The 23492-nt window shown below is 39.8% G+C and overlaps 2 protein-coding genes across 7 annotated transcripts in view; one reads left to right on the top strand and one right to left on the bottom strand.

Moving 5' to 3' along the window:
• ZFYVE19 (zinc finger FYVE-type containing 19) overlaps positions 1-1679 on the bottom strand; it is a 32099-nt gene extending 30420 nt beyond the window's left edge. For 3 of the 6 annotated variants that reach the window (XM_029598578.1, XM_029598581.1, XM_029598583.1), the window contains exon 1: positions 1067-1390. In XM_029598578.1, coding sequence (XP_029454438.1) covers positions 1067-1120 — 54 coding nt within the window. In that variant the 5' untranslated portion in view covers positions 1121-1390. The other 3 variants (XM_029598580.1, XM_029598579.1, XM_029598582.1) reach the window with 3 other exon arrangements.
• Positions 1680-1749: 70 nt separating this feature from the next.
• DNAJC17 (DnaJ heat shock protein family (Hsp40) member C17) overlaps positions 1750-23492 on the top strand; it is an 89083-nt gene continuing 67340 nt past the window's right edge. Inside the window, exons 1-2 of the mRNA XM_029598584.1 lie at positions 1750-1880; positions 21039-21108. Coding sequence (XP_029454444.1) covers positions 1803-1880; positions 21039-21108 — 148 coding nt within the window. The 5' untranslated portion in view covers positions 1750-1802. The remainder of the gene's footprint in view (positions 1881-21038; positions 21109-23492) is intronic.

The following is a 23492-nucleotide window of genomic DNA, read 5'->3' as shown; positions in this document are numbered from 1 at the left end:
ACTGTAGAAGGACTTTGATCAGGACTCAAAAAAGATATAGTTGCGATGGAGAAGGTACAGAGAAGGGCAACCAAAATGATAAAGGGGATGGAACAGCTCCCCTATGAGGAAAGGCTGAAGAGGTTAGGGCTGTTCAGCTTGGAGAAGAGACGGCTGAGAGGGGGGTGGGTATGATAGAGGTCTTTAAGATCATGAGAGGTCTTGAACGAGTAGATGCGAGTTGGTTATTTACACTTTCGAATAATAGAAGGACTAGGGAGCATTCCATGAAGTTAGCAAGTAGCACATTTAAGACTAATCGGATAAAATTCTTTTTCACTCAATGCACAATAAAGCTCTGGAATTTGTTGCCAGAGGATCTGGTTAGTATAGTTAGTGTAGCTGGGTTCAAAAAAGGTTTGGATAAGTTCTTGGAGGAGAAGTCCATTAATGGCTATTAATCAAATTTACTTAGGGAATAGCCACTGCTATTAATTGCATCAGTGGCATGGGATCTTCTTAGTGTTTGGGTAATTGCCAGGTTATTGTGGCCTGGTTTGACCTCTGTTGGAAACAGGATGCTGGGCTTGATGGACCCTTGGTCTGACCCAGCATGCCAATTCTTACGTTCTTATGAGAGACTGGGGGCCTGGCATTTAAATGCAGATGAAATATAACGGGGACAAGTGCAAAGTGATGTACAAAGGGGAAAAAATCCTAACTATAGGTACACACAGTGTCACTGACCAGGAAAGACTCTTAAGAGTCATTGTGGACAATTCAATGAAGTCCTCAGCTTAGTTTGCTGTGGCAATCAAGAGTAAATAGAATGTTAGGAATAATTCAGAAAGGAATGGAAAATAACACAGAATATCACAATATTTCCACACTTACTGAACCACGGTGCTATCGCACCTCGAGAATTGTGTGCAGTTCTGATCACCCCATCTCTCCATCCCCATCTGGAAGACTCACTCCTTCTTTGTATGGCATTGTGTGGCATTTGTGTGTCAGGAACTATATTCTGCCAGAATCCTAGCTTGCACTGATATAAAGTTCTGCTGTTAAATCTTCAGCAGAGACTTACCTCTTTCTTAAAGACAGTAAACTTAGATGCACATCCATAGCACCTCCCGTTCATGGTGCTGGAAAGGCAATTTCAACCAGGCTTTCCTGGGTGAGCCGCTGCTCAGCGTCAAACCCTACGATTACTTTCCCACTCCAAGTCTAACTGCAAATCAATACAAAACAAAACAATGCCAGTCTTTTATAGGAGACGGCAATTCGCAGATTTTCTACACTCCCAGTCCCCCGCCACCAGGGTCTCCCTCTTTCCCCCTCTCTAACTTGCGGCGGTCTTTCTTATGCTGTTCCCAGCCAGAAAACACTGCCTCCCTTCCCTTCGCCCAACTCCTACCCTTCGCCCCGCGCAGCCGGATGACGCCGAGGCCAACCTCTTCTTCCCCTTCAGTCCGCGCAGCTCGATGAGATCATCAGCAGACTACTTCGCGCCTCCTCCTTCCCGAACGGCGCGAGCTGCTGATACTAGCTTTCGTATCTGGTGCTCGCGCTGGCACTCACCACGAAGGAGACACACATGGATGTTGAACAATCCGCAAGCTGCCGACCCCTGGCTTAGTTGACGTGCAGGTGTTCGACGAACTACGTTTCCCAGCAGTCAGTGTGCTAAGGGCCCGCAGGATGTGAAGCCGCAGAAAAGGCGGAAGAGAAAGACTTTGGGGACTGTTTTGGTGTGAGAAAGCTGTGGAAAAAAACAAGTGATCGGGGAGAAATATTTTTCTTGGATAAAAAGAAGAGAGGTGATGGCAGCCACCAAGGAGATATTGCAGCTGGATCTGTACTCCCTGCTGGGGATCGGGGAGCAGGCCGCAGAGAAAGAGGTGAGTGTGGGAGATGTGGTTTCCATGGGGATGCGAAGGGTTTAGATAATAGTAGCTTGGGCAGACCCAGGTCATTTGGGAAACGCAGTAAATTAATGAGCTTATAGGTAGGTGACGTCTCCTTTTGCCACTGGGAAGCTTACTGTGGCCATTCATCGTTTCACAATATTTTTTTCTGGGCCTGGAGTTTACTGGCTTTAGCAAAATGTGCACCCGATGGAGCTCCTGCCCTGTCAGTATCTGCACGAGAGAAAGCTTCAGTGTATGACTTTATTCCAGCTGTGCAGTGTGGGGAGCATGTGTTTAAAAAGACTGTCTGTGGAAGCAAATGGAAAAGTCAGAGGCCTATTGGGAGCTAGTGTATAATATAACTATAACTAACAACACTTTATTATTATTTACAAACATTTGATATTCTGCCCTTTTCCAAGAGTAGCCTCAAGGTAAATTACAATCAAAGTAGAATTAAACTTACAGGTACAGATTAACAATGACAATAGTTGCAGTGTCATTTGCAATCATAATTGAATCAAAAGGCCAGTCAAAGTACATTACAAGTTTCTTATATATTTTTTAATGAGCAGCCTAGGGGAAGGCCTAGTTGAACAATTATGCCTTAGCTTTTTCCCAGAAAGCGAGGTGGTTCTGCTTGAGAGGGAGGAGTAGTGATATCTTGTTCTAGATTTTAGATGCATAATAGCTGAAAGCATGAAGTCTTGTGCAGTCAGGTTGGTGGAAGCCAGAGCAGGAGAGAGGAGAGACAATTTCAGAGGATCAGAGTTCGCTAGTAGAGGTGTAAGAGGGCCTGTTTATTCACACATTTAAAGACGAAGCAAAGGGTTTTGAATGTTAGCCTGCTTTCAACCAGGAGCCGATACAACTGGTGTAAGATGGGACTTATGTAGCTTTGGCTTCTACCAAAATACTGCCTGTAGTATTTTGCAAGAGTTGGAGGCATTTCAGACTGTATTGAGAGATGCCACTGAATAAAGAGTTGCAATAGTTGATTCTGGTGGTGATTATGCAGAGATAACGATAAAATGTGTTTAAGTAGTTGCAAGGTTGACAGATCTGGTGTAGATACATAAAGGAGATTTTTACAACCTTTGAGATATATTTACCAGACAATAGAATTCCATATTTCCTCTTCTTCCTGCCAGACCAGTAATCAGTGGGATTCTCCCTCCCACCAGCAGATGGGAACAGAGTGCAAAAGCTTCCTCTCTGACATCACTACCATAAAGGCTGGCCCAGCAGAGGGAAAGTCAGTAGTCTCTGCCTCCAGCAGATGGGATGGAGCACAGCAGTGTAAGAAAGGCCCTAGGGCGACAGCCTTCCCTAAGGCACTTTCCCTAGGAGCCTGGGCTGGGGTGGGGATCCCACGGGATGACAGCCTCCGTAAGTCTGATCTTCCCTCCCCAGGGCAATCAGTTGTTTTGATCTCCAGGTTTCCCAACAAAATTGCCTGAGTAAAAAAAAAAAAAGTGGAGAAGCAGCTTGCCCCTAGCCATTGTTGCCTGCCCAGTTATGGACAAGGGGAGGAATTGCACTAGGTGCAGAGCCCAGCAGGTTCCTAGCATTGCTGGCTCTTTCTGCTGCAAATGTGATGGCAAAAAGCAGGCCACAGTGAAGGAAAGGGGCAGGGCTGGGCCGCTTGAACTGCACGTGCCGGGGAGTGCATCCTTTTCTCCACCTCTGTGGGTTCTGGCTTGGTCTATCAGGACTCAAGGATAGAATATTCGCAGGTAAGAACCTAATTGTACCTTCCTCTTTGTCTTGCCAGACCACTCCAGACAAGTAGGATGTACCTATCCTGGGCGAGAGACACCTAGAGCTACCTCCAGGACTCCCATGACAAATTTTGTCTCCTTTTCTCTTAGAGATTCAGACTATAATGCTTTGTGAATATGTGCACTAAGGCCCAGATGGCTGCTTTATAGATGTCAGTCAGTGCTACTGACCTATATTCTGCCCAGGTTGCTGCCTGTGCTCTTGAAGAGAGTGTTCTCTTAGTCCCTCTGAAACTGGTCTACCCTTGAACAATGGCTATCGCTATTGCCTCCTTAATCCATCTTGCAATGGACACTTTGGAAACTGCTTCTCCTTTTCACTTTTCTGTGAATAATAAAAATAGTCTCTTTGCCTTTTGAAACGTATTTGTAACTTTCAAGTATCTTAGGAATACTCTTCAAACATCCAGGAACTGTAGTTCCTTCCTCTCCTCTACATATCCCATCTTCCTAAACCCTGACAAAAAGATTATTTGATAGAGATGAAATTCTGACACTACTTTTGGTAAGAATAATGGAAAAGGTCTGACAGTTACCTTCTCCTTTGAAAAGGACAAGTATGGGTCCCTGCATAACAGAGCATGTAACTCCAAAACATTTGCTGAGCAGATTGCTACCAACAGGATTGTCTTTAATGTCAAATCCTTTACTGAAGTTTTCCTGAAGAGTTCACACCACTCTTGTTAAGAGTCCTTAGGACCAGGTTCAGGTCCCATGGTAGGACTAGCAGTTGGAAGACATAGGTTCTTTGTCCCTCTCAAGAAGTGGACTACAACTGGATGTGCTGCTATGAATGAACCAAACACTTGTCCCCTGTACCCTCAATGAGTTTACCCCTTGGCCCTTATCCAGCCTTCCTGCAGAAATTGAAGAAATGTGGCTGTCTCTGCTTTCCGTTGTAACACTTTCGCCTGTTGGCACCAATCTCAAAGATTCTCCAAATTCTGATGTATGTCAATGAGGTAGACCTTTTCCTTCCACCGAGTAGGGTTGTGATTACTTGGAGTGAATATCCCCACCTCCTGAGTTTTTTCCTTTCAATAGCGAGGTCATAAGAGAGAACCATAAGAACAAAAGAAATTGCCATGCTAAACCAAGGGACCATCAAGCCCAGCATCCTGTTTCCAACAGAGGCCAAACCAGGCCACAAGAACCTGGCAATTACCCAAACACTAAGAAGATCCCATGCTACTGATTCAATTAATAGCAGTGGCTATTCCCTAAGTAAACTTGATTAATAGCCGTTAATGGGCTTCTCCTCCAAGAACTTATCCAAACCTTTTTTGAACCCAGCTACACTAACTGCACTAACCACATCCTCTGGCAACAAATTCCAGAGCTTTATTGTGCATTGCGTGAAAAAGAATTTTCTCAGATTAGTCTTAAATGTGCTACTTGCTAACTTCATGGAATGTCTCCTAGTCCTTCTATTATTCAAAAGTGTAAATAACCAAGTCACATCTACTCGTTCAAGACCTCTCATGATCTTAAAGACCTCTATCATATCCCCCCTCAGCCGTCTCGTCTCCAAGCTGAACAGCCCTAACCTCTTCAGCCTTTCCTCATAGGGGAGCTGTTCCATCCCCTTTATCATTTTGGTTGCCCTTCTCTGTACCTTCTCCATCGCAACTATATCTTTTTTGAGATGCGGCGACCAGAATTGTACACAGTATTCAAGGTGCGGTCTCACCATGGAGCGACATAGAGGCATTATGACATTTTTCCGTTTTATTAACCATTACCTTCCTAATAATTCCTAACATGCTGTTTGCTTTTTTGACTGCTGCAGCACACTGAGCCAACAATTTTAAAGTATTATCCACTATGATGCCTAGATCTTTTTCCTGGTGGTAGCTCCTAATATGGAACCTAACATCATGTAGCTACAGCAAGGGTTATTTTTCCCTATATGCAACACCTTGCACTTGTCCACATTAAATTTCATCTGCCATTTGGATGCCCAATCTTCCAGTCTTCAAGGTCCTCCTGTAATGTATCACAGTCTGCTTGTGATTTAACTACTCTAAATAATTTTGTATCATCCGCAAATTTGATAACCTCACTCGTTGTATTCCTTTCCAAATCAGTTATATATATATATATATATATATATATATATATATATATATATATATATATATATATTGAAAAGCACCGGTCCAAGTACAGATCCCTGAGGCACTCCACTGTTTACCCTTTTTTCCACTGAGAAAATTGACCATTTGATCCTACTCTCTGTTTCCTGTCTTTTAACCAGTTTGTAATCCACAAAAGGACATCGCCTCCTATCCCATGACTTTTTAGTTTTCATAGAAGCCTCTCATGAGGGACTTTGTCATACGCCTTCTGAAAATCCAAATACATTACATCTACCGGTTTACCTATATCCATATGTTTATTAACCCCTTCAAAAAAATGAAGCAAATTGTTAGGCAAGACTTCCCTTGGGTAAATCCATGTTGACTGTGTTCCATTAAACCATGTCTTTCTATATGCTCTACGATTTTGATCTTGAGAATAGTTTCCACTATTTTTCCCGGCACTGAAGTCAAGCTCACTGGTCTATAGTTACCCGGATCGCCCTTGGAGCCTTTTTTTTAAATATTGGGGTTACATTGGCCAGTCTTCAGGTACAATGGATGATTTTAATGTTAGGTTACAAATTTTAACTAATAGATCAGAAATTTCATTTTTTTAGTTCCTTCAGTACCCTAGGATGCATACCATCTGGTCTAGGTGATTTGCTACTCTTTAGTTTGTCAATCTGGCCTACTACATCTTCCAGGTTCACAGATATGGGCCGATACAGTAAAAATGCGGGAGCGCGGGCGAACGCCTGCTCTCCTGTGTGCGCGATTCAGTATTTTAATTTATTAAAATTAGGCCCGGCTGTAAAAAGAGGCGCTTTGGACACTAGCGCGTCCCTAGCGCCTTTTTTCGGACAGGAGCGGCGGTTGTCAGCGGGTTTGACAGCCGACGCTCAATTTTGCTGGCGTCAGTTCTCGAGCCTGCTGACAGCCACGGGTTCAAAAACCGGACGCTGGCAAAATTGAGCGTCCGGTTTTCAAGCCGCGGGCCTATTTCAAAAAATTTTTTTTTTTTTTTTTTTTTTTACTTTTTTAAACTTTCGGGACCTCCGACTTAATATCGCTATGATATTAAGTCGGAGGGTGCACAGAAAAGCAGTTTTTACTGCTTTTCTGTGCACTTTCCCGGTGCCCGGAGAAATTAGTGCCTGCCTTTTGTGTAGGCGCTAATTTCTTAAAGTAAAATGTGCGGCTTAGCTGCACATTTTACTTACTGAATCGCGCGGGAATACCTAATAGGGCCATCAACATGCATTTGCATGTTGCGGGCGCTATTAGGTTCGGGGGGGGGGTTAGACGCTCATTCCAATAACCCCGGCCTGTTAGGAGTGATACTACAAGCTTACAATCTTAAATGAACACTAGGAGCTCAAAATAAAGGATTATTGACTATTCCCACATTCTCTGTCCAAGACATTACGTATTTTATCAAATAGAAAGATCTAACCTAAAAACATCAGAAGACATTGAGCCAAAAAGACAAGAAGGATAAAAGATAATAATAGAAACATGAAGAATAAATCAAATGAGAGAATGTAAGATTCTAAAAACAACCCACAGAATAATATGCAAAAACTACCACTTCATTTTAATTTTCTGTACTCTTTTCTTTATGTAACCAATAATTGTTTGTCTGTTAAGCTATAATTATGAATGTCAATTTGTAAACGGTTGTAATCTATACATGGAATGATGGTATATAAAATGTCTAAATAAATATCTCTTGACCATATTAATTATAAGTTGATGAGGATTAAACAAACTTATTATGAACATGGCAACAAGGCCTTTAAATTGTTGGCAATCAAATTAAGGGAGCAAATGGCAAGATCTCAAGTCCGGGGAATAAAAACTAAAGAAGGGATTTTAGAACATGATCCATATCGAATAATTAAGAGATTCCAAGAATATTATAGAGACTTATACCACAATGAAAAGAATATATTAGATGAAGATATATCATCTTCTTTAGCAGAAGTAGATTCACCTAGCACTACTGCAGACCATCGAGAAATGTTGAATAGAGACATATTAGAAGGGGAAATTTAGCTTAGCTATGAAGAATTTAAAAATAGATAAATCACCTGATTCTGATGGCTATACTGCTTGTTTCTATAAGAAATTTGCTAGCTATCTAATAGCACGTCTTTGCAAGCTGTTCAATAGTTTGTTGGAGGATGGAGCACTTCCTCATTCAATAAAGCTGTTAACATGGTTATCCTTAAACCAGGTACAGAGATCATACTAATTGCAGTTTATATTGCCCTATTTCGCTATTGAATATAGATGTAAAGATATTAGTGAAAATCATGCTGCAATTAATTCATGAAGACTAATCAGATTTTATTATGGGGAATACCACTGCAGACAACATTAGACCAGTCCTTAACCTTATATCGGCTTCCAGGGAGCTTGATTATAAGGCCTTGCTTCTCACTATACATGCTGAGAAAGGCGTTTGATAGATTCAATTGGCAATTTATGCATCAGGTTTTGCAAAATTTTAATTCTGTAAGTGGATACATAAACTTTATGAGGATCCACAAGTGTGTATGAAGGTGAATGGTGGGACATGAGATCAACTTTCATTACATCGGAGAACGCAACAACTTTGTCCGCTCTCATCACTTCTATTTGTGCTTGTTATGGAGCCCATGGCAGAAACTATAAGAACCAATGGGAACATTAGAGGGTTGGCAACTGGGTGTTCTGATCACAAAGTTTTGCTTTTTGCGGATGATGTTATGTTTACCTTAACTCACTCTTTAACATCCTTACCAGTTTTGGTGGAGGAACATACTCGATATGAGCTTGTGTTGGGATTTAAGGTAAAAATGGCAAAGTCCAAAATTCTTAATATATCAATGCTACAAGATTTAGAACAAAAGCTACATATCTGCTTTCCATTCCCTTGGGTGAAGGAGTGTGTTAAATATTTAGGTGTGAAAATAAGCAAAGACTATCATCAATTGGCACAATTGAACTTTGCCCAGTTGATTGGAGTTATCCAATCAGATCTTCACAAATGGAATAACCTTAATCCCTCATGGCTAGGTAGGAGAGCTGTTTTAAAAATGAACGTCTTATCTAGGTTAAGTTACCTGTTTCAGGTCCTACTGGTGGTCTTACCCAAAAGGGACCATCAGAAAATCCAGAAAAACTTTATGGAATTTATATGGCAGTGGAAGGCCTTGTATAACTAAGAAAGTGTTAGATTTGCCTAAGGGTTGGGGAAGAGGTGTTCCAAATGTTGAACGTTGTTAAAAAGCTGCACAAATCTGGTCAACCCTAGGGTGGTACAAGTTAGGAAGAAACAATGGGTAGCTATTGAAGAGCACTTTACTGGAGGTATACCGATTTATGTGTGCACTTAGTTGAATAAGTGGCGGATGCAGAGTATTAGGAATCCTTTTACCTGTTTGGAATTTGATTAGGGAGAGGTTGACCTTGTGGGGCAAATATTCACCATTAACATCTATTGGTTATAATGAGGAATTGCCAGTTGGTTTAGAGGGCTCCTGGTTTCAATCTTGGGAACACAAAAGTCTTAAATGTTTAGGCCAAAGCTCAGTCCGCTGGGTTGGACTAGATTTGAAGATTTGTGGCCTAACTATGACCTGGAAGAAAAGGACCACTTTGCATATTTACAGTTGTGTTCTTATATGCAGTGGTATGTGGCTAAAACTGCTTTGGGGAAACCATGTTCTATATATGAAAAGTATTGCATAAAAGGTCAGCCTATGAAATTATTTATTACCAATGTACATAAGGTGTTATGTGGCTGTCCAAGTGGTTTCCTTAAGCATGAACAAGACTGGGTTGCAGACCTAGGATGTACACTAGATGAAGATGACTGGGGAAGTATTCGATGGTGGGTGCCTAAATCCTCTATTGCTGTCTCTTTGGTAGAAAATTCATATAAAATATATTTCCGATGGTACTGTATCCCAGTTAGATTGAAAACTATTTCCAAATTCGTCTGATTTGTGTTAGAGAGAATGTGGGGAACGAGGGACCATGTGGCATATATGACGGGCCAGTCCCCGAATTACAACTTATTGGGATATGATACAACCTTTGATTAAGGAAATAACACAATTTTAATGTGGAGAAGGACCCGCTGGTTTTTCTTCTATCAGCTTCTGTTGAAGGAATGCCAAAACTGACTGACCGTCTGACTCAGATTTTGCTGGCAGCACAATGCAAGCTTGCTGCTCATTGGGAATGTAGGGATCCACCTAACAGGATGGAGGTTTATAAAAGACTGTTGCATATATACCAGATGGAGAAGCTTATGGCGATTCATCATAATACTATGATCAGATTTGAAAAGACTTGGTCGACCTTCAATACGTGGAATAAGAATGCTAGCTCTTTGTTCCTGGGAAAGTGATAGATATGGGGATGGGGAAGGAGGGGGATTTATTGTGTAATTCAATGGTTTTGTGTAAATGTTTGGTTTTGTTATTTTATTTGACAAACACAAAGAAAACTTTCAATAAAAATTGAGTTGAGAAAAAAAGAAGGTAAGAGGAGCCAAGTGCGAATAGCAATAGTAGAGCCTGGGCATACCTGGTAAGAATCGTAACCGAGGGAAGGAAGAGCAGAGGCACTTTCATCCCAGGAGGAACTACAGGGGTTGATCTTGTTTGTTTGAATGTGGGGAAAAAAAGGAAGGGTGTATATATAAGGAAATAATAAAAGAAGGTGCAAGCATTAAAGAAAAGAGAGTGCATGCTTATCAGGGGAGAAATACAGCTTGGGGAAGAAAGTATTATCAACCTCTGCCCTATCTTATTAAATCATTTGTTTATTTTTTGTTGGACTTATGGAAAAAAAGGGAGAATAATAGAAAGATAATTAAACCAGAAGAACCAGCTCAGGCAAGAGACTACCAACTCCTTTCCTGTGATACCAGCCTATACAGGTAGGGTTGTCAGAGAAAGACTCTTGCACTCTGTTTCCTTCTGGTAGGGAAAACAAATTCCACTTGTCTGGATTGCTCTGTCCAGACTCAATTAAATAAAATTAACAGGTAAGAACCTAATTGTGCCTTAAGTCTTTTTGGTTTGTTTTAAAGTAATTGATGATCTTAATTTCAAATGTTTTTTTATTTGTTTGTGTACTCCTGAAATTTCCTTTAAGTATCCTGATCATTGGCAACCACTTAGCCTGAAACAATTAATAAGTAAGATTCAACCAGAAATCCAAATAGAAGAAAATGGCACAAAACTCTGCAAGACACCATGATACCAGCTCGCTGGAGCCTGCCGCTACCCAATAGGAAGGACGTTCAGCACAAAGACTTTATATTCAAGCTCTTTGATTGTAGTATGTATGATTTCAATGCAAAAAAATGCAAATAGGGATACTATATCAACGAAACAAGCCAAAAATTCAGGATAAAAATCAACCTTCACACATCTGAAATATCACATTACAAAGAAGAACAGTTTGATACTTCAGCAGGTGAACACAGGGAGGGAGCATGAGACTGTTTTTATGGACAACAGGAACATAACTGGGTCTTGAAACTATTCACAAATGGGTTTCCTATGGTGGGACCCATTGCTACTCTAATTACAAATTCTGATTTGATTATAAGCCGATCAAATGTAATCCTTCTTGAGATCAACTGTGGAAAAAGGCGGACTATCAAATGTCCATAAATATATAAATAACATTTCTCAACTTTAAGGACCTCATAATTGAGGTACTTAGAGTACCCTCCCCAGGTAACCAGACAGTAGAGAGAGCTATAGTGAGAATGAAGTGTGCATATGCGGGTCCTATGCAACAGATTTATGTCCTATTGAAACTGTCCTCTATCCACAGTGATCCCAGTTGGAGTCTCTACCTTTCCTCCTAATAGAAAGCTTAAAATGAACTATAAAATGGATTTATTCACCAAAAGTTCCAAGGGCCTTCTTCAAATCTAAAGTATTGTCCTTAATCTTTAAATAATATGGGCTCCCCAGTATCTTTCAGACCAGTTGATCCCCCTGCTTGCCATCCTAGAGCATTTTGTTCTTCACAAGAAGCATTATTGATGATGACTCCTTTAAGGAATATTAAATATTCAGAAAGCAATCTTTTATACCACTTCGTTATTTTGGAACTCAGTTCCTAAGGGGCTGAGGGTTCTGAAAGATTTTTGTCCTTTTAGAAAGCTTATTAAAATTTAGTTATTTAGTTTTGTCTTCTAAATTGTTTATACGTAGGAATCTGGCATTTAGGGTTGTTGTTTTTTGGTTTGTTTTTTTAATGTATGAGTCTTATATAATTGTGAGAGAGAGAAAATATTTATGGCTGAGGTGTTATTTGTACCTGTATGTGGCTTGAGAGCTTTTATTGTCACTTGTAATTTTATTTTGTATTTTATTTTCAAAATGTGTATTGTTTTGTGATATGTTCTCCAGCCTGGGGTCGTTGGAGAGGAGCAGAATATACATATGAGTAAATAAATAAAAAAGGACCTTTTTTCATTCTGTGCCTATGGAAAAAATATGTATGGAGTATGATCTTAAATAGACTAGTTGAACAAGTTTGAGGTTTTATGCTAGAGAATTATTTATTTATTTGATTTATATACCACTTATCACAAATCTAAACGGTTTACATTTTCTCATATACACAGTTTCCTTGAACAGCAATCACAATCAGTACATACAGTAAAAACATTAAGATTACAATGTAAAATTTAGTCATCTTCATACTATAAATTAAAAAACAAATCAATATTAATTCCCAAATATTGGTACAAAATCTACTCTTCTTCATCTCATTTAAAAGCCTTTCATATTCCATATTGCCTACTTATCTCTGAATCCACCAAATAGATTACTATTCTTTAAATGTCTCTTTGAAGAGAAAGGTCTTTAAAGCCTTCTTAAATGCTCTATAATCTCCCATTAGACGAAGCTCATCTGGCACAGAATTCCAAACTAGTGAGCCTGCCACTGAAATAGCCCTATCATATACCTCACCTAAATGAATTTGTTTATTTTATTTATTTATTTTTATTTATTTAGATTTATATTCCACTTTTTTGCATTTTTTTTTCAGCGCTTCAAAGCGGATTACATTTAGTAGTCCTTTATTCATCAAACACAGCTCTCTTTGAGGTGTATACAAATTAATTCTTATCCCCAGCCAGACATTCTGCAGATTATAAACAATTTTGTGGATTATTGTTAAGTCATTTTACTGTAGTCTAAATTCTATTGGTAAGCAATGAAGGTTGAAAAGATCTGGCGTGATATTCTCATATCTTCTTACTCTAGATAATACTCTTGCAGCAGAGTTCTGGAGATGTGTGCTAGTAAATAAATAAAAATTGATTTGGGACTTTATTTAAAGTTGTTGTTATGCAGGTCTTTCCTGTGTATTCCAAAGTCAATATCGGTGCAAGAGGTAGGGTTAGGAAACTTGTATTTCAGGAACTGTCCTACCTGCCTCTCAGTCTTCTACTGTGAATATTGAACCATACTTCCTTGCTCATGTTCCATAAAGATTGAAACCGTGCCTAATACACTAGTTTTTAAAACAATCAGATTTTTAAAATTAAAGGATTAAGATATGTTTTGTATTAATAGCTGCTGCTTATTTATTCCATTAAAATGAGCAAATAGGGCTGGTAGTATGCTCACATTCTGTTTTTAATTAATCTATGGTTGCAACAGCAGTGGTGGGAAGCATATGTTAACCGAAAACCACAATCCTTCGAAAGTTTATGTATAAAGTGAAAGGGCTCTCATGCAGAGTAAAAGCACCGTCACAGATGAACTCATGCTTATGGCATTAATCAAACTTCACATTTAGAATACTTTTTAAAAATACTGTATATTTTGTATGTATAAATATTCAGTGCATAACCAAGGCTCTTTGTTTTACAGATTTGATTTTATTTTTCCTGGTAATTTATTAGTGTTTATTATAACAGCAACAAAAATGGGAGCACATCTATGCAAAAAAAACCCCAACTCATTATTTTTTTCTGGGAAAATATTGGGGTTTATTTTGGTAGACAGAAGTATGAAGCACCACTCGTTTTAAAATAAAAATGAAGGGCCCTATAACACCACCGAAACAAACCCCAACATGGCTATGTTTTGATGAAAATCGCCTATCTCAAGGTGCTTCTGTAAATCTTAGTCCATAAGGTGTCACCAACCTCTGTGCCATTTTTACTTATCTTAAGAGGATTTAAGATTATTAATTCAGCACTTAAAAGTAGCTTTTTAATTCAGAATGTCCCCCAGTGCTTGAAAAGCATTTAAAAAAGCGTTAAGAAGATAGTGGCCTAGCTATACCACATGTAATAAGTATATCAACTTGCCCATTAGACCGAGCACTGAGAACATAAGCGATATCAATTAGATCAGATAGATCCCCCTTCAAATTTAGTAACAAGAGGATTTGCAGTAATCCAATTCTTCAGAATAAGAAGAGGTTGTGATGTCTCCGGTTCAACTACACTCTATCACCTCTTCCATATCCTCCCAATCTGGGAAGAGAATCCACTCAGAGTTTCTCTTCCTGCACACATTAGAGGGATCAGTCTTCCCTCCTGCAAAAACCTTCAAAAAAGAGATCCAAGTCCTCAATTATGGAACCACTTTTATCGAAGCATCATAGAACACCAGATTCCTCTATTCTGTTAATGGCTGTGACCTCTCCTAGGAAACGCAATAGAAAATCCTAGTGTCTGCGAATTCTGTCTTGTGATATGAACATAATTCCATGAAAGGAAGAACGTCCTGCAGCCCAGGGCACAATAGCCTTGCAGGCAATGGACCAGATTACCTCCATATTAAAAACATTCTTCACTGCTCCAGATACTAAGAATCACTCTAGAACACATCGGCCTGTGAGCCCTTCAAAAGAAGTCCTCCCCACTTAGAGAGTATCCTCCGTCTCCAAACAAGGAGGAGGGTAGTCTGCCAGATCTGGACACACAGCCTATTCCACAGTTCTCACCAGAGCCGGATGAGCAGCCACAGGAGTCGCCACTAACTTCGCCTAGTAGTTAGTTACACGGAGATTACATTGGATCCATCAGAGGAACCTCCGGCGCATTCTTCTCCACCTGAGGATTTGACTTACTCAAAATTTGTGGGAAAGTGAATATGGTGCTGAAGGTTGAAAGACACAAGATTCTGGATCCCAGATCTGAAGTGCTTGATATCCTGAAGATTTTGAATGTGCTGGCGGAACCAACAGCCTTCCCATCGCATTCAGTGCTAGACACCATGATGGATAAGACATGGGAGTCCCCCTTTTCAGGATTGCCACTCTTCTGTAAGTTTGATCTAAAGTTCCAGATAAGAAAATCTTCTCACTATGGGGTAGTACAACTCCTGCATGCCTTAGTGGTGGAGTCGGTGATTTAAAAAAATCAAAGAAATCAAGGCATCGCTCTAACCCGCCCCTGGACAAGACAACAAAATCCTCGATGAATTTGGCTGCAAGGTTTTTCAGAGTTCCAAGCTCAACTCGAGAATACAGCAACACCAGTTTTATATAACTCAATACCTCTACGAATGCATTCAGAACCTAAAACTGTTCATGAGATTTGATTATGAGTGAGCAGATAATACCTCAGCCTGTGGCCAGCTTGGAAGAGGGACTAAGGCACCTGCTTTTGACCATCTATGAAGCCTTTGATACCTAGGCACGTATTTCGTAGCGTTCATTGCTGCTCGTAGGATGGCCTGTCTGTGGTCCAGTGCTATTAGGGAAGATAACCGCAAAAAGCTAGCAGACTTGCCTTGCAAGTATGACAATCTCTTCGGCGACAAATTGAGGGAGAATGTATTATCACTTAGCTCACCTGGGAAACAACGGAGTACTACCAAAAAATATTACCCACAGTATGGGAAGCCCTTCTACCCAAGGCCTCACGGGCTATATCAACCCTATAGGGCTAGGTCATCCCACCTAGTAATCTCTACAGAGAAATCAATGGTGGCAGAAGCAGCAGCAGATACAGCCCCCAAAGCGACAACTTTTTTGAGCTTGGTCCAGATACAGCTACTGTCATGTAGTAGGCAGAATGACGTACTTTCGCCAATTCTAGTCAGCCATTATTTGAGACCGGTGGGTTCTGAGTATAATATTTCAGGGATTCTAGCTAGATTTCAAGAGACTCCCATCAAAGCCACATCTGGTAGCACCAACATGAGATCCTTCACAGATTCCTTTGTTACAGCAGGAAGCACAATCTTTATTTCAACAGTGAGCGATTTGCACACTGCCGCAGTCCCAGCTTAACAGGGGCTACTACTCCCAATACTTAGTCATCCTGAAAAAGAATGGGGGTTTTCGAACAATCTTGGACCTTCATTCTCTCAACAAATTCCTCAGCAAGAACAAGTTCAAGATGATCTCTCTAAAGTCAATTCTGCCATTCATTCAGCCCAACAATTGAATATGTTCCCTGGACTGGAAGGATGCTTATACTAACTAACATCCCAAGCCACAGGTCTTGTTGGTGCTACCTGTGCTTCCAAGTAGACTCTCGTCATTACCAGTACAAGGTTCTCCCATTTGATCTCTCATCTGCCCTGAGAGTTTTCACAAAATACCCTGTGGTAGCTGTGCTAACTTACAGAAAAAGGGGATACAAATGTTCACATATCTGGATGACTTGGCTCATTGTCTCCCCAAATTCGGAGGATCTTCAAGAGCACCTAGCTGATACAGTTCGATGCCTCTAGAACCTAGGGTTTCTCATAAATTATGAAAAGCCAACCTCATTCCAACTCAAATTCTTCAATTTATTAGAGCAAGGATCCATACACCCCTTTGCAAAGCATTCCTGCCTGATGACAGAGTTCAGGTGCTGTACGCTCTTTGCCTCCAATTTCAGCAACAAACACATGCGACAGTACGCAGAGTCCTCGTTCTCCTAGGTCACATGATAGTGGCAATATTTGTAGTCCCTCACACCCGAGTATACGTGTGGTGCTTACAATGGGAGCTAAAGGCCCAATGGGCACAATAGACAGTTCATATTGAAGAGAGTGAAAATAAGAGCCTCCATGGAAAAGGCATATCTTGGTGGCGGACACCATCAATCTTGACAGAAGGAACGTCCTTTTGGATTTCACCACACCAGTTAGTACTCACAACGGATGCATTAACGCGAGGGTGGAGAGCCCATTTGCTTCAGTTCAAAACACAGGGCTTGTGGTCTTCAAAGGAAAGCAGTTTCCAGATCAACCTTTTGGAGTTGAGAGTGATAATGAATGCAATCCATGCATTTGCACCAAAACTTCAAGAAACATGTAATGATAGATACGGATAATCAAGTAGCCATGTTTTACATAAACAAGAAAGGAGGGTCCAATTCCAAGACCCTTTTCAAGGAAGCAGTGCAGACTTTAGAATGGGCAGAGACACATCCATTACCCTACAGGTGACTTACCTGCCAGGGGTGGCAAAAACAGAAGCTGACAGACTAAGCAGGATGTTTCATTCTTACGAATGGTCACTCAACTAGGCAGTAGCAGGTGATCTCTTCAGTTGCTGGGGACTCTTGTGGATAGACCTGTTTGCTCCATTCATCTCAGTTGTTGGAGGGAATCCCAGGATGTGTTCTGATTCCCTGGTCAAGCAGCCTGTCTATGCATATCCACCAATACCTCTAATAGCTTGAACCATCCACACGTGCATCTAAGATGGAGCGAAAATGGTTCTTATTGTGCTGGTGTGACCAAGAACACCCTGGTATGCCTATCTAGTACAACTTTCCATTCATCCTCCAATAACCCTGGGAGACAGTGCAAAACTACTAACTAAGAAAGGGGGAATGTTACTTTATCCTGTACATTCCTCCCTCCAGCTAACAGCATAGAGATTAAACGGAGGGTACTAGAGCATTTCAGACTGCCAGCGTACATTCAGGATATAATTGTGTCAGCTAGGAAGCCTTCAACCATGAGAAATTATGCCTTCAAATAGCAAAAATATTCCAAATGGTGTCGCACCAATAACACTGACCCGTTCACTTGCATTCCTGAATATTTTTTAGAACACCTTCATACTCTCTCGGAGTCTGGTTTAGTAACATCATCCATATGGTGCATTTAAGCGCAATAGCGGCTTATGTGATAAAAGATGGGCCTTCCATTTCTACACATCCTCTAATATCTTGTTTTATGAAGGGCCTTTTCTGTTTTCGCCCGCCAATCCAAAAACCTCCAGTTCCATGGGACATAAATGTTATCTTAGAAAGACTTATGTTTCTGCCATTTGAGACTTTAGAATCAGCATCTTTAAAGCACTTAACTTGGAAAGTAATTTTTTGTGATCGCAATAACTTCAGCAAGACAAGTGAGCGAGCTTCAAGCACTAGGTATACTATTCCCCATACTTGCAATTCCACCATGACAAGGTCTTACTCCGGACCCATCCATCTTTTTTACCGAAAGTGGTCTCTGCTTTGCACCTGAATCAAACCATCTCTTTGTCCACGTTTTTCCCAAAACCACACAGTGATGACAGAGAGAAGGCATTAAACATGTTAGACTACAAGTGAGCTTTAGCCTATTACAAGAGAGAGACTCAGTCCATCAGACTGACATCCCAATTATTTGTCTCTCTTAATCCAAATGCCCCAGATACAGCAGTGGCAAAGAGAACCCTATCAAATTGGATAACGCAGTTTATTCAGTTCTGCTATGCTGCACATTCTAGTCAACTGAAGGGGTCCATTAGATTTCATCAAGTGAGAGCAACTGCGGCATCCATAGTGCATCTTTACAACATTCCAATTCAAGACATTCGTAAAGCAGCTAAATGGTCATTGATTCATATGTTCACATCCCACTATTGTCTCGATTTGCAATAAGTTTTAGACAGCTCAGTCAGATCAGCAGTCTTGAACCATGTAACTAGGACTTGAGGGCTGTCCACAAGGACAACGGGTTGCAAAAAAGAAAGTTTTTCACACTATCACAGAGCAACCCTGAGCTTGGGACTCCTAGAATGCATAGCTAATGCAGACTGCTTATCAGAAAAAAGAAAGCTTGTTTACCGTAAACGGTGTTTTCTGTAGATAGCAGGATGATTTAGCCATGTGACCCAGCCCTCCTCCCGGGACAGCCTTCTATGTTACTGCAGCAGCAAGGCTTTATTATCAGCTGAGAAGACCTGTAGGGAATGCGCAAGAAGAAGCGCACAGGAGCATACAGCAAATTTCTGCAAGCTTGGAGAGTTAACTCCGCCCGCATGAAGCTGAATGATGTCACCCCGAAAGTCTGGCTACATCATCCTGCTAACTACGTAAAACCCAATTTACTGTAAGCAAACTTGCTTTTATTACTGAATATCACTGCTATATTACACTTCCAAAGGAATGTTATCCTTCTGTTTTACCATGCTTGACTGTGTCTCTTCGTCTGCTTTGCTTACACATGGAGAAAGAGAGGGAATTTAGCAGTTTTGCATTGGTGTTTTTCTCATTGATAATATTTAGATATTTTCCTTACTATAACTGTAGCAAATTTGCATTGGAAGATTGGAATAATCTCTCCCCACCTCCACTAGTCTTTGTGTTTAGGTGGAGTGGTTAAACAGTGCTTGTGGGGTGTTGTGTTCCGTAGATGGCGCTGTGGCACTGCTGTATTTTCTTGGCTTTCTGTTTGAGAGCAGGCAAGAATGTATTGAACATGAGTCTGATTCATAGGTGCACAACGTTTATGCTCCTAACTCATATTTTGTGCTCCTTTTCTGCATAATGTGTACAAAGCATGACTATGCGCCTAAAATACATTGTGTGCATTAACAATGATTAATGTGCACAAATCATGGCTGGTGTGCATAAATTATAGTTTAAAAGCATTATTTATTTATGTGCTGTCAATTTTTGCACACATTTTTAGGTTTGCTTGCTTTTTTTTTTTTTTTTAACTTCCGATGAATTTACATACTGCTGACTACATTTTTTTAGTGAGTACATTAAGAAAATGCACTAAATTATAGTGCACATTTTTTTTACTCCGATCTTATTGTATCGGGGCCCACTGTGTGGTCACAGTGACTTTTTTTTTTTTTTTTTTTTAGTTTATACTTTGTTTATAAAAGGATTCAAAGTATCACATCTGTGAAGCTTTATCTTAGATGCAAATGGAAAAAAAATTTACTCTGAAAATCACCTGTGTGAAGAGTTTTTAAGAAACCTTGTGAAAGTGGAGAAGAACAAATAAAAGGAAGCTTGGCTTAGTGTGCCCAAACCATGGTTAAACTACATTGTATAAACAAAGGACTAGCGCAATGAGATATCTGGATAGAAAAGTAATTGGTTACATTTACATTACCTTGAAAAGGAAGCAATTACAACTTAGTTATCATCACTTTATAAAGATGTACCTGTGTGCTAGAAGTGTGCCAAATGTTCTCTCTTATAATACATTTAGGTCTTGATTTACCATGCTATGCTCTATCTGAGGGAAACCATTTTATAAATCTGTGCAGTCTTTTTTTTTCCCTGATTTTGCCCATTCTACACAAGAAAGACGAAAATAATGTCTTGCTCTTAGATCTCTGGCTATTTCTTTAGGATGTTCTTTTGTTCTTATTTACCCATGTAAATGTGTTATTAGATATCGCAATGATTGTTTTGTGTTCTTTCTACCTGAGAAACTTAAATCCTTCATCAATTCCATCTCCCTCTTTAGGGAATAATCAGGTCTAGAATTTGATCCATTTCAAATTTATCTCTGCTGGATTCATATTAAACTAGTTTCTTCATTTCTATTTTTCCTTGTTTCTCCTATTTTTCTCTCCCCTCTTTTATTTCTTTAGTTGATGACTGGTTTACAATAATTATTTCATGTATATATGTTTTCTTTTTCAAGTATTTATTTCCTTTGTGGATTGTATGTCCTTTCATCTTTTACTGTAAGAATGGTGTACTTCTTATATTTTTTAAATTAATAAATATAAAGAAAAACAAAAAATGTGAGTACTAGTTATTTTGAAGAAAACATTCAGAATAACAGTCTTATCTCAATATTTTTACAGAAAGAAAGCACAGTAAATATATTCAGTATGGCAATTCCTGTTCAAATATGTCAAAGCCATGATAAAATCAATGACCCTTATTGATGAAAAAGCTAGTGATGACTCAAGGTAGGAGAGAACAATATTACAGTATTTTTATGGGAAAAAATAACATATCCCACTGTAAAACATTAAGAATGCGCCTCCGTAGGATATGGTTTTAATAGTCAACAGAAGAGCTGGTCTCACAAGGAAACATTTGTTTTATGTTACAGATTAAGAAGGCATACAGACAAAAGGCACTGACCTGTCATCCAGACAAAAACCCGGATAACCCTAAAGCAGGTGAGGACCCCACAGTAGTATGGAGACTAACATAATTGGGTGTATGGACATGGGAGTACTTGCATATATAACTTTTGACTGCCTGCTGCATAAGTGACATGTACGGTTGTATGGCCTTTTATGTAACAATATAACTGTATGAGAGAAAAACAGTAATAATGCGAGATGTGAGAAGTGTTACCCATGAGAAATTGTGCTGAGACAATCTCCCAGAGCCTGCACCTCAGAGCCATAGTAATGGCATTGGCACTAGCACTGAACATGTTGGACATTGTCACAGTAGCTGGTCTGATTGCCGCAGGACAGGCAGTTATTTTTACTTAATGTTTACATAAGCTCTAAAAAGATTTTTTGGAAACAATATTTTTCAGTAAAAATGTAGTTCTGACATACCCAACCCATGTATATAGTGCAGTAGTAAGTGTCCTAATTAAATGTTCACACAAAATCACAAAGAGGCCAATGTACTAATCCGTGGATGATTCTGAAGGAATGGCGTGATACAGTGAGATGTTTTTCTTGTGGTGCAAATGTATATTTGCCTAAGAAGCAAATGGCTCCCCTTGTGCCTGACTTGTGAATAAATTAGCAAAAAATTGCTTTTTTTTTTTAAACAAATTTAACTATGCATCCCTCAAGTGTAGCTAAATTGCCCATTTGTGCGAGCTTCCATGCAAAATGTAACTTGCACTGATTGCTAATGAGCTATATGCATGATTTCTCAGCTCATAGAAATGCAAAGGCAGAAAAAGACAATACTGCCTATCTAGTATACCCATCCACACCAACTGCTTAGCTCTACAATCCCTACCACTCCTGAAGAGATCGCCTAGGCTATCCTATGCTTTCTTAAATTTATATATTAGCTTTTCTCCTCCACCTCCACAGGGAGGCTTTTCCATTTATCCACCACCCTCTCTGTAAAGAAATATTTCCTTAGATGTAGTTATCTGATTTATATTCCGCCTTTCAGATACTTCAAAGCGGATTATATTCAGGTACTGTAGGTATTACTTCTTAGTCTGCCCCCTTTTCATCCTCATCTTATGACCCCTCATTCCAGAGCATCTTTTCCAGTGAAACACGTTTGCCTCCTGTGCTTTGATACTTTAGAGGTATTGTCTCCCCTGTCCCGCTTTTCTGCTAGGGTGTACAGGTTTAAAACTTTGTACTTATATGCTTTATAACAAAGACCATTGACCATTTTAGTAGCCACCCTCTGGACCAACTCAATCCAGTTTATAATCTTTTTGAAGGTGTGCTCTCCAGGATTGTACACAGTATTCCAAATGAGGGCTCATTAGGGACTTTTACAGAGGCAATAGCGCCTCCTTTTTCTGCTGGTCATGTCTTTCCCTATATGACTTTTGCCATTGCCTTATCCACTTGTTTGGTCACCTCATCAGATACAATCTGGCCCAGATCCCTCTCTTGTTTCATGCTTAGAAGAATTGCTCATTAGTGATTTTGCTTAAGTTTTGCAAACAGGTTCACAAGCAAAAACCTGGCAATTGCAAAAATAACAAATAGTGCTTGTTAAAATTTTCATATGTGATTATGCATACCATTTGGTGCTTTTTGCACGCGCTGTTACATTTGCAAACCTATTTTCAGTTTAGGAGATCAGTCCCAAAGTAGAATTAGTGGTAATATTTTATATAGTTTGGGTGTACCTACCAACTGCAGGTAATGGGCTCCAATGAAAAGTAATTCTGTTTTTATGTAGAGATGTGAAATTTTAATATTAGAGAATTTGTTGATTTGTAAAGGTTGATATTCAAAGGCTTTTGTCCTGCCAGCTAACTTTTGGAGTTGGCTGAGCAAAAACCAAGATTTGACTATTTCCCTCTGCTGAGCAGATAAATTTTGTGCAAACAAATTGTGTATACAAAATTGATCTGGATAAAAAGAGGTGATCTGGGGGTGGGGCTAAACTTTAGTCGGTATGTGTACATATTGAGAGCTATCCAGTTGCATGCATAAGTCTGGTTGTAAAATATCTGGCCTAAAGTTATTCAAGTAAATTTATGTGCAGAACTTTATATTCAGTGGCTTTCTTATCTGGCTAAGTCCTGTTGAATATCTGGATAAAGTTTCATGTATAACTTTACCTGCTTGCTGGCTGAATGAGTATCGACCTTTTGTTTCCTTATCCTGCTACCCCAGTCAAGTTCAGAGTAGTGGGTTATCTCTACCTACCAGCAGATGGAAATAGAGGACACACACTTTTTATTTATTTGATTTATATTCCGCTTTTACGGGCTCTTCAAAGCAGGATTACATTCAGGTACTGAAGGTATTTCTCCTGTGGCACTGCTTGGCATATGCAGTGCTGTACAGAGATACATGGGATACGGCCCTTGCTCAGCAAAGTTTGCTTTCAG

Source organism: Rhinatrema bivittatum, chromosome 4 (genome assembly GCF_901001135.1).
Source record: "Rhinatrema bivittatum chromosome 4, aRhiBiv1.1, whole genome shotgun sequence".
Lineage (NCBI taxonomy): Eukaryota > Metazoa > Chordata > Amphibia > Gymnophiona > Rhinatrematidae > Rhinatrema > Rhinatrema bivittatum.
This window is presented reverse-complemented; position numbering and strand designations above follow the sequence as displayed.